A 12,780-nucleotide genomic window follows, 5' to 3' on the forward strand; every position below is an offset into this window, starting at 1 on the left:
TATCGTCTGAATGAGGAAAAAGAAGCATGGACAGAGGAGGAGGAGGTACGTCCATGAAAGAGGTTGAGGAATCGCCGTGCCTTCTGATCTTATAGGAGATACGATGGAGGGACAGCTGATTACTTATCGCCTTCGGCGAAAGGAGTGTTGTGGGCTGTACTTCTCTTGGCGAGCGAGAAGGTGAATGCGAGTTAGAAATGAACATTAAATATGGGACCGGTATTGTAAAGTTGATTCGTTCACATATCTTCTTTGCCACCAACAACGTTTCCTGACCTCCTTTTTTATTGACTATTCTCGTTTCGCAAATCACGACTCAAGGTCACTACTCATCAAACCCCGAGTCGACGACTTGCACACTAACCTTTCCCCCTCATAATTACCTCGATAACCCCTGCCTTTGACCCCTCGCTCACCTCCTTTCTCAATTCGCCACAGCCACCGCCACCCCGCCCGGACGACGAGAGAGACACCTGCTTCCCCTCTTGATTATCCCTTTGTCAGACGGTCGCGGTCGTCCCCCACGCTTCAGAGATCGTTCCTTTATTGTTGTTGGCTACGATATTCATTAGGTGGAGATATCTGCTGCACTCGGTGTGGGTTATTCTCCTATATCACTCTATCATATCCTCCGATCTGCCGAACAGGTCCTGACGCAATCAAAGAGACGTCGACTCATCAGACATTGAAGTCAACCATCACCACCTATCAAACACCACTGCCGCCACCAGCTTACTGTATACGCGACGTCCACCACTATGGCAACATCTTTCAACCAATTCCAGTCCCTCTTCGAGACGCTCACCTCTCCTGTCCAAATGCAAGTCTCATACGACCGTTCTTCGATCGGACAAGACCTCCCCGCATCTTCTTCGCCATACATCCCATACTCGAACTCATATTCTGCCCACTCCACCACGTCTTTCGCACGACCTGCGCTTTCGACTGTTCCTCAGCCTCGCGCAGGGATGGAAGATGAGGAACAATTGCAAATGGCCGCGGCATGGGCTGAGATTGAGCGACAATGTACTCCGCCTCAAGGCGGCCATGGGCCAGGGATGTATAGGCCGCAACACCCACATGCTCTCCCTCGAAACGAACTTCGTCATAGTCAGCCAGTCTATACTCCCGAGGTCGAATACGCTCTCCCGCCTATCCAGTACTACTCTCCACATATCGGTAATCTCGGCGCAGACGTACAACCCGTTTCACACGGTATGTGGGAATATCAGCCCAGTCCGCCGACGATGGAATATGCACAACCGACACAGATTATGCAGACAGGATCGTGGGAAGATAGAGATTCACGGGTGTTGAAAGGGAAGAAACATGTCTGGTGAGTGATTGTCCGTTCGTCGAAAGGAAATATGAGCTGAAGTGTTAGTTGCGACCACAGTGCGGTGTGTTCGAAGAAGTTCAACAGGCCTTCGGCGCTTGTCACGCATACATCAGTACATACAGGTGTGAAGCGTGTGTCAACCCCCCTTTGGATGATCAGTGACAAGTCGCTGATACTATGTTCCACCGACAGCTTACATGTGCAGGCGAGATGGATGCGGTCGGACCTTTTCAGTACAGTCGAATCTTCGTCGACATCAGAGGGTGAGTACATGCAACGCTCGCCAACCAAGTCTCTACCAAGTACGATAGGACCGATCAGAGCTGATATTTATCGGCACAGACACACGAGCGAAAAGAAGCACAAGCGCGCGAAACCGGCTGTCAGATAGATCCCACCATCTCATCAGATCCAACCTCATTTTCATCACCATTTGGATCATCCCTATCTCTTTCTCCCGAGTTTGCATATCAGAACAGCCAGCAGCTCGTCGACTGGTACCCTTACCAGCAACCATTCTCAACCACCTCCCCACCCGATCCTTCCCTGTCTCCGGAGATGACAATGACAGGAATGAGATCCATGCCTTCGGTGATGGGTGGTGGAAATACCGTATCATCTACGCCTAGAAGGGGTCCAGGTGGATTGTCAGAAGTGCCAAATGGCTACGGTCCGTTCCAGTGGGATATCACGGTGGGAGCAATCGTTCCAACTTGAACAAGATCAGCGAGGGAGACAACGGACGATAATGTGACGAGGACGAGGCGGGCGACGGTGCCTTTGTGTATGAAATGTCCGCATCACATCTCGTATGATTTGATCATATATTTTCCCGTGATCCATGTTGTATTTCTATGTCTTTGAACGACATCTTATGTTCTTTTGACGACCATCATATATGTATCTTTCTGTTTATTTCCTCGTTCACGTTACAGGTACGAACAAGGTGCTATCTATCTTTTAACTTACGCGACGTTTGCGTTGTGCCACAGACCGTCGCCACGTGTTTCTTTGGATAAGTTAACGTACACGGTTCCCGCGTTTTCGCAATAATCCATCCATGCATCTGCTGTAAAGTAAAAGGTAAGTCACCTCAACCACACTCCAACGTGCTTTGTATTCATTCTTGCTCAATCTGATAACGGAGCATCATCGTCCATCGCAAGCAATCGAGCTTGCTATACTGTCAAACAAAAGAGAACAGAACAGAACAAATTAGAATCTGTACTTTGTCTTGTTTCACGACTTTTGACATCATGTCAAAACCATTCGCACCAACCCCTGATATCTCTCGACCTGGTACACCCTCTGTATTCGGCAAAGATGAGGCGAACTCGACCTTGTTGAACAACCTTGGAGGACCGACTGAGAGAGCCAGGGAGGAGAAGAAGGATGGACAAGTGGCAACCAAGGAGCAAGGTGAGTGGTGTCAAGGATTTTGACTAGTGTTTGCTGGCTAGACGGGATGGACTATGCGAGGTCGTGCATGTTGTATTGAAGTTCGCGGCGCAGAGCTTAGAGGGCTCGCGAGCGACCTGGTGTAGCTACATACAGTCAGAAGGGGTGATCAGAGGCGGAATTACGGTCATACTACAGAGCGCTGACACGTCTACGCCTTTGTAGCCCTTCCCATTCTCGCCTACTGCGCTGCCAGTATCATGATGACAGTTGTCAACAAGGTGAGTGCGCAGCAGCAATCCACAGTTTTCTCTTCACGCCGTGTGAATACACGGTGTCACAGCAGACACATGCTCTCCCATCATACGTGTACAGCTGCTGATCCTTCTTTGCGCAGTATGTCGTGTCCGGAGCCAACTTCACCATGACTTTCTTGCTTTTGGCAATTCAATCTGGTGTCTGTGTTTTGGCCGTTTTCTCCGTCAAGCGATTGGGTCTCATCACCTGTACGTGCATTCCATCCCCTCCAATCAGACCGTTTCCCTTCCTCGCTCTGTATTGACATGCACCTCACCCGCTAGTCCGAGATTTCGACAAGAACGACGCAAAGGCTTGGTGGCCCATTTCTACCTTGTTGGTCGCTGTTATCTACACCGGTTCAAAGTCTCTGGTAAGTTGCTATTTGGATATTGGCAAGAGTGACGCTGATTCAATACATGTTTAGCAATTCTTGTCCATTCCTGTCTACACGTAAGCTACCGATACGGCCCTCATGTCAGGTCAGTGCTGATCGTCCTGTAATCCGCAGTATCTTCAAGAACTTAACTATTATCCTCATTGTAAGTATTTCTGCACGCTCCCTTCCCGCCAAGACGCACGGCTGATCTCATCACAGGCTTACGGAGAAGTCATCATGTTTAACGGTATCGTAACTGGTCTCACACTCTGTTCTTTCGCCCTCATGGTGAGTACACTCCGCGCGTCTACTTCGCCCAGGATAAGGGCTCACCCATTCACTCAGGTTGGCTCCTCCATCATCGCTGCTTGGGCGGATATCACCTCTGCCTGGGCCAAGTCGCCTGAGCTTGACCCTACAACTGGCCTCGATATCATCTCCGGACCCACTTCGACCATTGGCGGTCTCAATGCCGGTTACGTCTGGATGGCCATGAACTGTCTCGCTTCTGCCGCCTACGTGAGTGCTATTTGAACTGATGCGCAAGCATCGTCTGATCTCGGTGATGCTCTCAGGTCCTGTTCATGCGAAAGCGAATCAAGGTCACTGGGTTTAAAGACTGGGACTCGATGTTCTACAACAACTTGCTCTCCATCCCCGTCCTCGTCGTCTTCTCTCTCGTCGTTGAAGATTGGGGATCTGAATCGCTCGCTCTCAACTTCCCCGCTGCCAACCGTGTCATCCTTCTGTCCGCCATCGCCTTCTCCGGTGCTGCAGCAGTTTTCATCTCCTACTCTACCGCTTGGTGTGTTCGAGTCTGTGGCTCGACGACCTACTCGATGGTTGGCGCCTTGAACAAGCTCCCTGTCGCAGCGAGCGGTATGCTTTTCTTCGGCGACCCCGCGAGCTTTGGCAACGTCACCGCTATCGGTGTTGGTGGTTTGGCTGGTATCGTCTACGCTGTTGCAAAGACCAACCAAGCTAAGGTGGACGCTGCGAACAGGGCACGAGCGGCTGGTGGGAGAGCGTAGAGGGAGCTGGTAGGGCTGAGACGAGGGACGGAGGATGGTCGGTTCTTGACCTGACATCCAGTACATACTACCCTGAGGCGAGAACGGGACGTCCTCGCTGAGGACAGTATATATCCACAACACGCACAACAAACTCTTATAGACATGTTAGGAAAGATGCGATCGATCTTGATATCAAATATTATTTCAAGCACGCAACGGGTGATGCATAGACGTGTACACTGATAGTTTCTCCGCTATGATATTCATTCCCGTGCTGCACCTTTCATCCCAACACGCGCTCTTCTCTGATCCTCTCGTTGAAAGGTAGGTCGAGTCGCTTAAGAAGGGGGAGCACCGGCACCACGGCCAACACCGCCGAAACGCTAAGCAAAGAATCAGTATGTAGTCCTGAATGGTTCCAATGAAGGGTTGAGATCAAACTCACGGGTCGGTAGTCACCGGAAGCACCCTCCTTGTCACCGGCGTCATCCCTTCGTCGGTACTCTCGGTCACCTCGAGGAGGTCGGTAAGCGCCGTCGGCACCACCGGATCGACCGCCACCGTAGCCGGCGGGTCGACCTTGGGGTCGAGCGGGCTTCATGTGGGTCTGGGGGACGATCTCGGAGGGCAAGTGGAGGAACTCTCGGAGGTAGGCGAGACCCTCATCGGTGAGGGTGTAGTAGTACCATTGCCAAGAGAACTGGGTCTTGACGAATCCCTTGGAGGTGAGGGATTGCATAGCCTTGATGACCTCGAGGTTTCGGACCGAGGGGATATCGGGGTGAGCGGGTCGGTTGAAGTCCTTGGGAGCGACGAGAACACCTTCCTTGAAAAGGGTCTCGTAGATCTACACAAATCCACACAAGCAAAGCAAAACACCTATCAGCAAATATATCCTCCCTTGTAGTTCTAGAAGTAGACCCCACGCACAGTTCGTCGGTTCTCCTTGGTGATGATCATTTTGATTGATTATCTACGAAATGAATTCGAGGACTGTTTTGATGTTGTTGGTCGAGGTGTCGCTTGAAATGCCGCTGTCTAACGAGATCAAACCAAAACGAGTCAGCACTTCCACTCTGGTTGTATAACAGTCGCTGTACCAACGCTCAGACTCACCTTCGGCGTACCTTCCGTATATAATTCGAAAGATGTTCAAGGAGAAGAAAGCTGAGAAGGGAGCGTTGGAACAATGTTGAATTACCAGTCAGTGAGTAAGTGACCCGGTCGGGCAGTGAGCAGCACTAGCAGTACAACCAGCGAGCACCTAGACAGACATTGAGATTTCGCAAAAGTGCCACGAAACTCCGTCGGGGAATTCACCTATACAGGGCTGTGGCACATGACCAGAAGTGGAATTTGATCCCGTTCGATTAGAAACCCTCCTTCCACGAGTTACGTAACCTTCGCTTTCAGTCAAGGCTATCGCGTTCGGTAGTATATTATTGCTGTAGAGCAGATAGGCGATTCCTTCATCCAGGTCGATAGCAGGGCATGCTCTTTGCCTCCGGAGTGTTCGGACAATAGCATGACCTATATGCATGTTTCGCAGATCATATATGATCCTATACTCATATTGGCAGGAGAACCGACGATCTACTGCCAAGCCATACTCTCTGTGATAGCCAAGAAAGATGCCACTTTACAATACAGGTTAACGAGAAAAGTCAAAGCAGTAGTGGTCGATTCGCGACGCGTCGTGCTTTCTCACTTTTCGCGTCGTCCAGGTCAATTAGACCTCCCGGAGCAGTGTTCGCATTCTCCTTCTCATATGACTTCTACACTATCGAGGGTAGACCATCTATCCTATAGGTACAACGTGCTAGTCGAACGCAGCATGCTTGTTGTGTTATACTAGGGTTTGATTTGTTTACAGTTCTGACCAAGTTAAGGGAATAATCATGCTATAACCGCAGCTTGGAAATGATTGATTTCCTGAATTGTTCTCATGGACCTTGTGCGGGATGCTACAGTGGGGTAGTGGGTGGTCGTTTCGGATATCACAGATCAGAGCTCGAGTTTGTTTTGACACACCAAAGTAACTCGTAATAAGACTGTACATAATAACATACATAAGTTACACCTGAGCACGACGATCTGTGCTTACGTGCATCTTTCAATTGAGATTGATTGACATTGTATCTTGAAAGATCGATCTTTATCTCTTCATCGACTGATTTTGATTTGTTTGTGTCGCTGTCTCGGATATTTTCAACTCGATCTCATCCAACTTATCTCACAACCACGCGTTCAACCTCTACTTCAAACCTCGAGACGACGCCTCCGACGTCAGGCGTGTGTTCCGCATACACAAACCGTCTCATCGTGATCGACGTCGATACTGAAGACCACCACGATGGCTCCGAAGTATCCATGGGCTCGTAATACCCCAGCTGGCACCTCTTCCTCCCCCAACACTACCAACGGCGGCGACACGACACCTACACCCAATCGCAATCCCTTCGATCCTCAACCTGTCGTTGTCTCTGCTTCTGGTCGTGCACCCAACTCCCCTGCTACGGGTCTTACCGCCGATTCACCTTCCACACTCAGAGCGCGAGTCGCTTCCCCTCGACATCCTTCCAATCTCGTCAACGATGTCTTCCAATCTAATACGTCTTCGTACCCTTCCCCATCGGACAGTCTGACAAGAGGGAAGAGCAGTCGGAAGAAGAACAAATATGATGGAGGGAAAGCAGCGAAGAATGGAGGTTGGATACCACTGAGCACGGCGTCCCCTGCTCAAAGTCCCATTAGGGCAGTCGGAGTTCCTCGATACGATTCGAGAGGTTACCCTGCTCGTGATACGGCCTATGATCCAGTCCACTTATCACCCGAATCGGTCAGATATGGTGAATCATCATCTGGGATCCGACCATCACAATCACACGACTCGTTATCTTCAGAGCTGTCATCAACAGGCGCTGGAGTGAATGAGGAGACTGGACATTTCCTCTCGCCTGAAAGAGCTTCGCATTACGTTCCATCAGCATACACCCATTCCCAAAGCAGTCATACCCATGTCAACCCCACCCCCACCTCCTTGTACCCTCCGACACTGGACTACTCCCTCTCAGCACCCTCTTACTCCCCTTACGATAACCACCATGGTAACCCTAATCCCTTGCCGAGTTTGTACGGCGACTCAAGAGTATCCCTCGCTAGTCAGAATAGCGGTGATAGCATGACCCACTTCAAGCAGTATGATTCGTTGAAGGATGGAGGATTGGGTGCGTTCAGTATCTCGAGTAAAGGAGGGAAACGGCACCTGGCAGATATGGTTAGTCATTCACGGAAACTACGGAGGCGTTGTGTCTCTGTATACAACCAGAAGATTTATTGATGTCGATCATTCCCTTCCTTACAGTTCTCATTACCGGCGGATCCTGCAACTTGGTCATATCTCGGTCCAGAGGCGGATGATGATTTCCATGATCCCGATCTCTTGCCTAGCCGAAAGGTGTGTCGTACCCCTTGCCCATCGCGGAATCCGTTGCTGATCATCCTTCCCTCCAGCACCGTTTCCTCGGTCCTATCATGACACTGCGAGGAGCGTCCAATCTGGGCTGTCTGTTCCTCATGGTTGTAATCCTTGTCATGCTCTTGTGAGTGCTTGAATCGTATCCCGAGCCGTATATGTATTGACATGCGCTTGCAGTGCTGGATATCCCATCATGGACAACTATCTATCTAAGAATAGCTCAAATCTAGGAGCTTACAATCTTGGTGGAATCAAGTGAGTACATAGTTCATCGTCGCGAACGAATTATCTGCTGACCGTCCTCCAATCACAGTGCTACCGGTCAAATACCCAATGTCGGCCCCTTCCAGCTCATTGACCAAGACACCCCTGCTTCAGCGTACACCTGGAAAAGCATGGAAACGGGCGACGAGTGGGAGTTGGTGTTCTCGGACGAGTTCAACCACGACGGAAGGAGTTTTTACGATGGTGAGTGCAGCGCCTGAGGATTCGAACTGCATATAGTGCCGGATAGAAGCACATGCTAATGAAGCGTAAATAGGTGACGACCCATATTGGATGGCTGAAGACCTGCACTACTGGCAAACGAACAACTTGGAATGGTGCGCGACAATGTATCCGGTAGACGGCGATGTTGCTCGAAGCGCTGATTGATTTTTGTCTTCATAGGTATGATCCTCGACAGATAACGACAAAGGATGGAAGCTTGGTGGTCACTCTGACTGACCATCCGAGCCACAATATGAATTATACCGGAGGTAGTGAGTCACATACCATACCTCGATCGCGGCGCGACAGAACGAATGCTGATGTCGTTCTTCCAGTGATGTCGACGTGGAATCGTTTCTGCTTCACTGGAGGTTACGTTGAGGGTAAGTCGATCGCATCACAGATGGGGAGAGCATACCAACAAAGGCTATCCAAAAATAGCTTCTGTGTCATTGCCTGGAAAAAGCAACGTCTATGGGTGAGTTGAAGCTATTGATCACAAATGCAGCATCTGCTGACTCCCTGTATAGTCTTTGGCCTGCTATTTGGGCTCTTGGTAACCTCGGTCGAGCTGGATATGGTGGAACATTGGACGGCATGTGGCCGTACACCTATGACTCGTGTGATGTTGGAACGTTACCTAACCAGACGATGAACGGTGAGCAACAGCTTCATACTAGCTACTAGGCACACAACAATCCGAAAGCAATCCTAATACACCGCTATCCACGCTCTCAGGCAAACCCGAGATAGCTCTCACTGATGGAGACAAGAACTACGGATACACTCTGTCTTATCTTCCTGGACAACGATTATCGAGATGCACTTGCACCAACGACCCCACTCATCCAGGACCCACTTTGTCGAACGGGACATTTGTAGGTAGAGGAGCACCGGAAATCGATATGTTTGAGGCGACCGTGAGTTTCGCTGAGCATCGGGCAGTATTGAGTATTCGAAACTGATTTGTTTGACATGTTGCTCAGGTCGACTCAACGACTCTGGTCGGAGAAGTCTCTCAATCCGGTCAATGGGCGCCTTTTAATCCGCATTACGGGGTGGGTCTATTCCTTCTGCCAATGCTATCTTACCATGACTGATGGCGTCGTCATCGCTCAGTACCTCAACACATCCTCGAAGTACTTCCAAGTCTTCGATGAAGAGACAACTCACATGAATACATATCAAGGATCAATCTACCAGCAAGCTACTTCGGGACTGTCGACAACAGACCAGGTGAGTTCTGGTCCACGATCCTCCGAGCCGAGAGAAGACGTTTGCTGACCATTTTGTTCGACTTGTAGAATTGCTAGTACGTGTCTACTCTGTCCACGAAACAGAAAAAGTATCTGATGACTGATGTCCTCGCAGTACGGGCATGACGGGATGCTACTCGGTTTACGGGTTCGAATATGCACCTGGACCGTAAGTTGAAGCTATATGCTCTACGTCATCGGAGCACATCAACTTACACTGAACCAATAGGAATGGGTACATTACCTGGGTCAGCGACAACAAGAAGGTGTGGACTGTGAGAGGAGCAGGTCAGTGGTACTACCAATCCGCCACGACCCCTTTGTATCGCTCAAACGGTCGCACTTGTACTAATCATTGCGGAAATCTGTTAGCCATGGGACCAAACTCCGAGGCGCAAGTCGGCCAGAGACTTGTATCGGAAGAACCGATGTATTTGATCGTCAACTTGGGTATTTCAGAGAACTTTGGTGCGGTTGAGTGAGTCGAAGGAGGTCATAATCATCGGTAAGAGTGATCTGACAGCTAACCTCGTGTGTAGTTATGAGGGCCTGGCGAGCCTTTGGCCAGTGACGTGAGTACTTGTCTACGTGACGGAAAAGATGGCACTCAGTATGGCAAGCTGATTTGACTTGTGGACGATAGCATGAACGTCGATTACATCAGAGTGTATCGTGAGTACTCTGTGACTACGGCTGTTTGCTGTCCACGCTCGTATGACTGACTTTGTCTTTCGATATTATTGTAGAGGACCCCAGTGCTAGAAATCTAGGATGCGACCCACCTAATATGCCTACTGCGGGATACATCGCTCAGTGAGTTCTTACCCGAGCTCGCCTAAGAGTTCATCCAAATGATTGACATGGTATTTCTTGCGCCTACAGCTACGCCGAAGCGTACAGTAATCCAAATATCGTAAGCCATAGCGACGATATTGATTGATGAGCATGGATACTGACATTCAATGCTCGCAGACGACTTATGACCAGATTTCAGGCGCAATCAAGCCCAAGAATATCCTTGTAGACACTTGCTAAGCATGGCACGAAGAGGACTGACATAGGGAGGAGGTTGTGCAAGACGGCGTGGCGAGAAGGACTTTTTCCCAATCTTATCTTATCTTTTTGGCATTGAACTTTATATATCATACAGTATTTATTGCACATATATCATATAACCATATATATCTCATCGACTTTCATCATGATGTAAGCAACGCAACGCAATGCAGCGCAATGCAATGCAATTCTCAAAAGTCTAGTACGGATCAAATCTCTTTTCTTTTCTCTTCTCTTTTCTAGCATCTGCTCCTGTTCTTCCTTTCCCAACCGCACTTGCACCAGCACCTAAGATCGGACCGTATCTCGGTCCTTCATCTTCCATATCTTCGTCCTCATCATCACTTTCTTCCGTCTCAATCTCACTCTCGTCATCTTCATCATCATCGTCCATATTCTCATCTGTCGGATCTCGTCCATCATCATCGTCCAAATCGGGATCACCAACGACCAACCTCTCTCCCAAAGTGGCGAGTGACCATCCGGAGAGAACACCGTCCTCGGAACCGGTGTAGATTGCCTCGTTGGACAGGTCATGATATAGCGCGCGGATGACGTCCTTATGTCCTCGATTGGGGATGGGATTTGTGAGGAAGTATGAGGAGGGAGAGTAAGTCGAAGGAAAAGAAGAGGAATGATGTTGGATGATCATGTCGCCTCTAAAAATAGACAAACCACATTGTTAGTGCGTCTGAAATAAGAGACTTTTATTCTCGTTGCACCTCAAGTTCTCCCCCTTGTGGGCTTGAGGTGGTCAGAGGTATGGGAAGAACCGCCGACACCACTCACTCGTTCGTACCGACCGAAACGATCGGTGCTCCAGACTTGCTCACACCCAACGAAGGTGTCACGTCGATCAGATAATCTGATTTCAGAGTTTGCGATTTTGATTGTCTCTCCTCTTGTGCGGTCTGGGTAGTGTTGGGCCCTGTTTGGGGGAGTTTGAAGTCTTTGAATTTGAACAGGGAGCTTGCATGTTCGATGTGATTTTGCAACTGCAAGAGGTGATGGTACAAGTCAGTTGACCACGTCCGAGTCAAAGACCGAAGAGCAGGGGACGACGGCAAAAGCAAAGCAAACCCACCTCTAATTCGTCTTCATCACCTTTACCAACATCCCAAATTGCCACTGCATCCATATCGCTCCTTGCCCAAATCTTCATCTTGCCCTTATGCAGATAACTCCCTGCGTCCGCTATACTCTGTCCCCAATTATCAGTCGCGAGAACGGCCTCGTCCTCATCGCTCTCTTTCATATTTGACAGAGCGACCAATCCGTCGGTCGAGGTGGACAATAGTAATCGATCAGGTAATGGTCCGCCAGACGAAGAAGTGGTGGAGAGGAAAGTATTCGTTGTGGGGAGTAAAGACAAATGGGTGATATCGTCTGAATGGGTGGAAGAGTGGGTGTATGCGGGAACAGAGGGGTTTCGTGTATCCCAGAACAATATGTGGGATTCGGAAGAGACCAGCTCGGTACCTCCGATAACGAGGTGATCTCGTTCGGACACCGCAAGAGCGAGCACAGGAATGGGCTTTCGTACGGATGCTGTGGGATCATAATCCAAGTCAATTCAGCCTTGCACTCGCTGCACTCAGGCATGTGTGTCGAGCCCAACAACATCGCTACTAAGAAAGAATAAACCCACCCTTAATGATCGTCGCGGCTCTTCTACTCCTCTCATCCCATCTGACCACCCTCGCATCCTTCCCCGAACTCCACACCGCATCTTGATCCGTAGCGATCCCACTGATCAATCCCGTATGTCCACCTTGGAGCTGCTCAACAGGTTGCAGGGTCTGGTTATCGACTATGGTGATTGACGAGCTGGGATGTCGGAGGAGGAGATGCGGAGTAGTAGGAGAGGGGGTGATGGAAAGGATGTATGGTGCGGGAGCAGGAAGGGGGGAAGAGAGAGTCGCGTAAGTCATACTGGGCGGAGGAGGAGGCATGTTGGGCGAAGTTGACCTTGAAATGTATCTATCAAAATTGAAAATCGAAGGTTGTTGAACGTTGAAAGTCGGGACTGAGTTTCAATTTAGCGAACGTTATGCTGCGAACGAACGAAGTCGATG

General features: G+C 49.7%; 5 protein-coding genes across 5 annotated transcripts; 3 read left to right on the forward strand and 2 right to left on the reverse strand.

Moving 5' to 3' along the window:
* Positions 1 to 758: 758 nt before the first annotated feature.
* On the forward strand, positions 759 to 2,056 carry CI109_105759 (uncharacterized protein; the record flags this gene model as incomplete). The annotated part of the gene is made up of 4 exons (XM_032004263.1): positions 759 to 1,336; positions 1,397 to 1,470; positions 1,532 to 1,602; positions 1,682 to 2,056. 4 exons carry the CDS (start codon positions 759 to 761, stop codon positions 2,054 to 2,056), a joined length of 1,098 nt encoding a protein of 365 aa, XP_031861494.1.
* A 539-nt stretch (positions 2,057 to 2,595) lies between these two features.
* Positions 2,596 to 4,444, forward strand: CI109_105760 (GDP-mannose transporter 1; the record flags this gene model as incomplete). Its single annotated transcript, XM_032004264.1, has 9 exons — positions 2,596 to 2,758; positions 2,963 to 3,018; positions 3,135 to 3,243; positions 3,319 to 3,407; positions 3,462 to 3,487; positions 3,546 to 3,576; positions 3,633 to 3,701; positions 3,759 to 3,932; positions 3,989 to 4,444. The coding sequence occupies 9 exons, from the start codon at positions 2,596 to 2,598 to the stop codon at positions 4,442 to 4,444; spliced, it is 1,173 nt and encodes a 390-aa protein (XP_031861495.1).
* A 320-nt stretch (positions 4,445 to 4,764) lies between these two features.
* CI109_105761 (40S ribosomal protein eS10) lies at positions 4,765 to 5,386 on the reverse strand (the record flags this gene model as incomplete). The annotated part of the gene is made up of 3 exons (XM_032004265.1): positions 4,765 to 4,809; positions 4,872 to 5,273; positions 5,357 to 5,386. 3 exons carry the CDS (start codon positions 5,384 to 5,386, stop codon positions 4,765 to 4,767), a joined length of 477 nt encoding a protein of 158 aa, XP_031861496.1.
* A 1,393-nt stretch (positions 5,387 to 6,779) lies between these two features.
* Positions 6,780 to 10,684, forward strand: CI109_105762 (uncharacterized protein; the record flags this gene model as incomplete). The annotated part of the gene is made up of 22 exons (XM_032004266.1): positions 6,780 to 7,703; positions 7,791 to 7,883; positions 7,940 to 8,028; positions 8,082 to 8,159; positions 8,218 to 8,372; positions 8,446 to 8,506; positions 8,574 to 8,665; positions 8,729 to 8,776; positions 8,835 to 8,871; positions 8,924 to 9,051; positions 9,132 to 9,313; positions 9,380 to 9,451; positions 9,513 to 9,629; positions 9,698 to 9,705; positions 9,765 to 9,818; positions 9,879 to 9,937; positions 10,022 to 10,127; positions 10,189 to 10,221; positions 10,293 to 10,321; positions 10,396 to 10,462; positions 10,532 to 10,562; positions 10,622 to 10,684. The coding sequence occupies 22 exons, from the start codon at positions 6,780 to 6,782 to the stop codon at positions 10,682 to 10,684; spliced, it is 2,526 nt and encodes an 841-aa protein (XP_031861497.1).
* Positions 10,685 to 10,904: 220 nt separating this feature from the next.
* Positions 10,905 to 12,657, reverse strand: CI109_105763 (uncharacterized protein; the record flags this gene model as incomplete). The annotated part of the gene is made up of 4 exons (XM_032004267.1): positions 10,905 to 11,364; positions 11,495 to 11,700; positions 11,790 to 12,253; positions 12,354 to 12,657. 4 exons carry the CDS (start codon positions 12,655 to 12,657, stop codon positions 10,905 to 10,907), a joined length of 1,434 nt encoding a protein of 477 aa, XP_031861498.1.
* Between the last annotated feature and the right edge of the window lie 123 nt (positions 12,658 to 12,780).

The sequence above is a fragment of the Kwoniella shandongensis genome, chromosome 10 (assembly GCF_008629635.2).
Source record: "Kwoniella shandongensis chromosome 10, complete sequence".
NCBI lineage: Eukaryota > Fungi > Basidiomycota > Tremellomycetes > Tremellales > Cryptococcaceae > Kwoniella > Kwoniella shandongensis.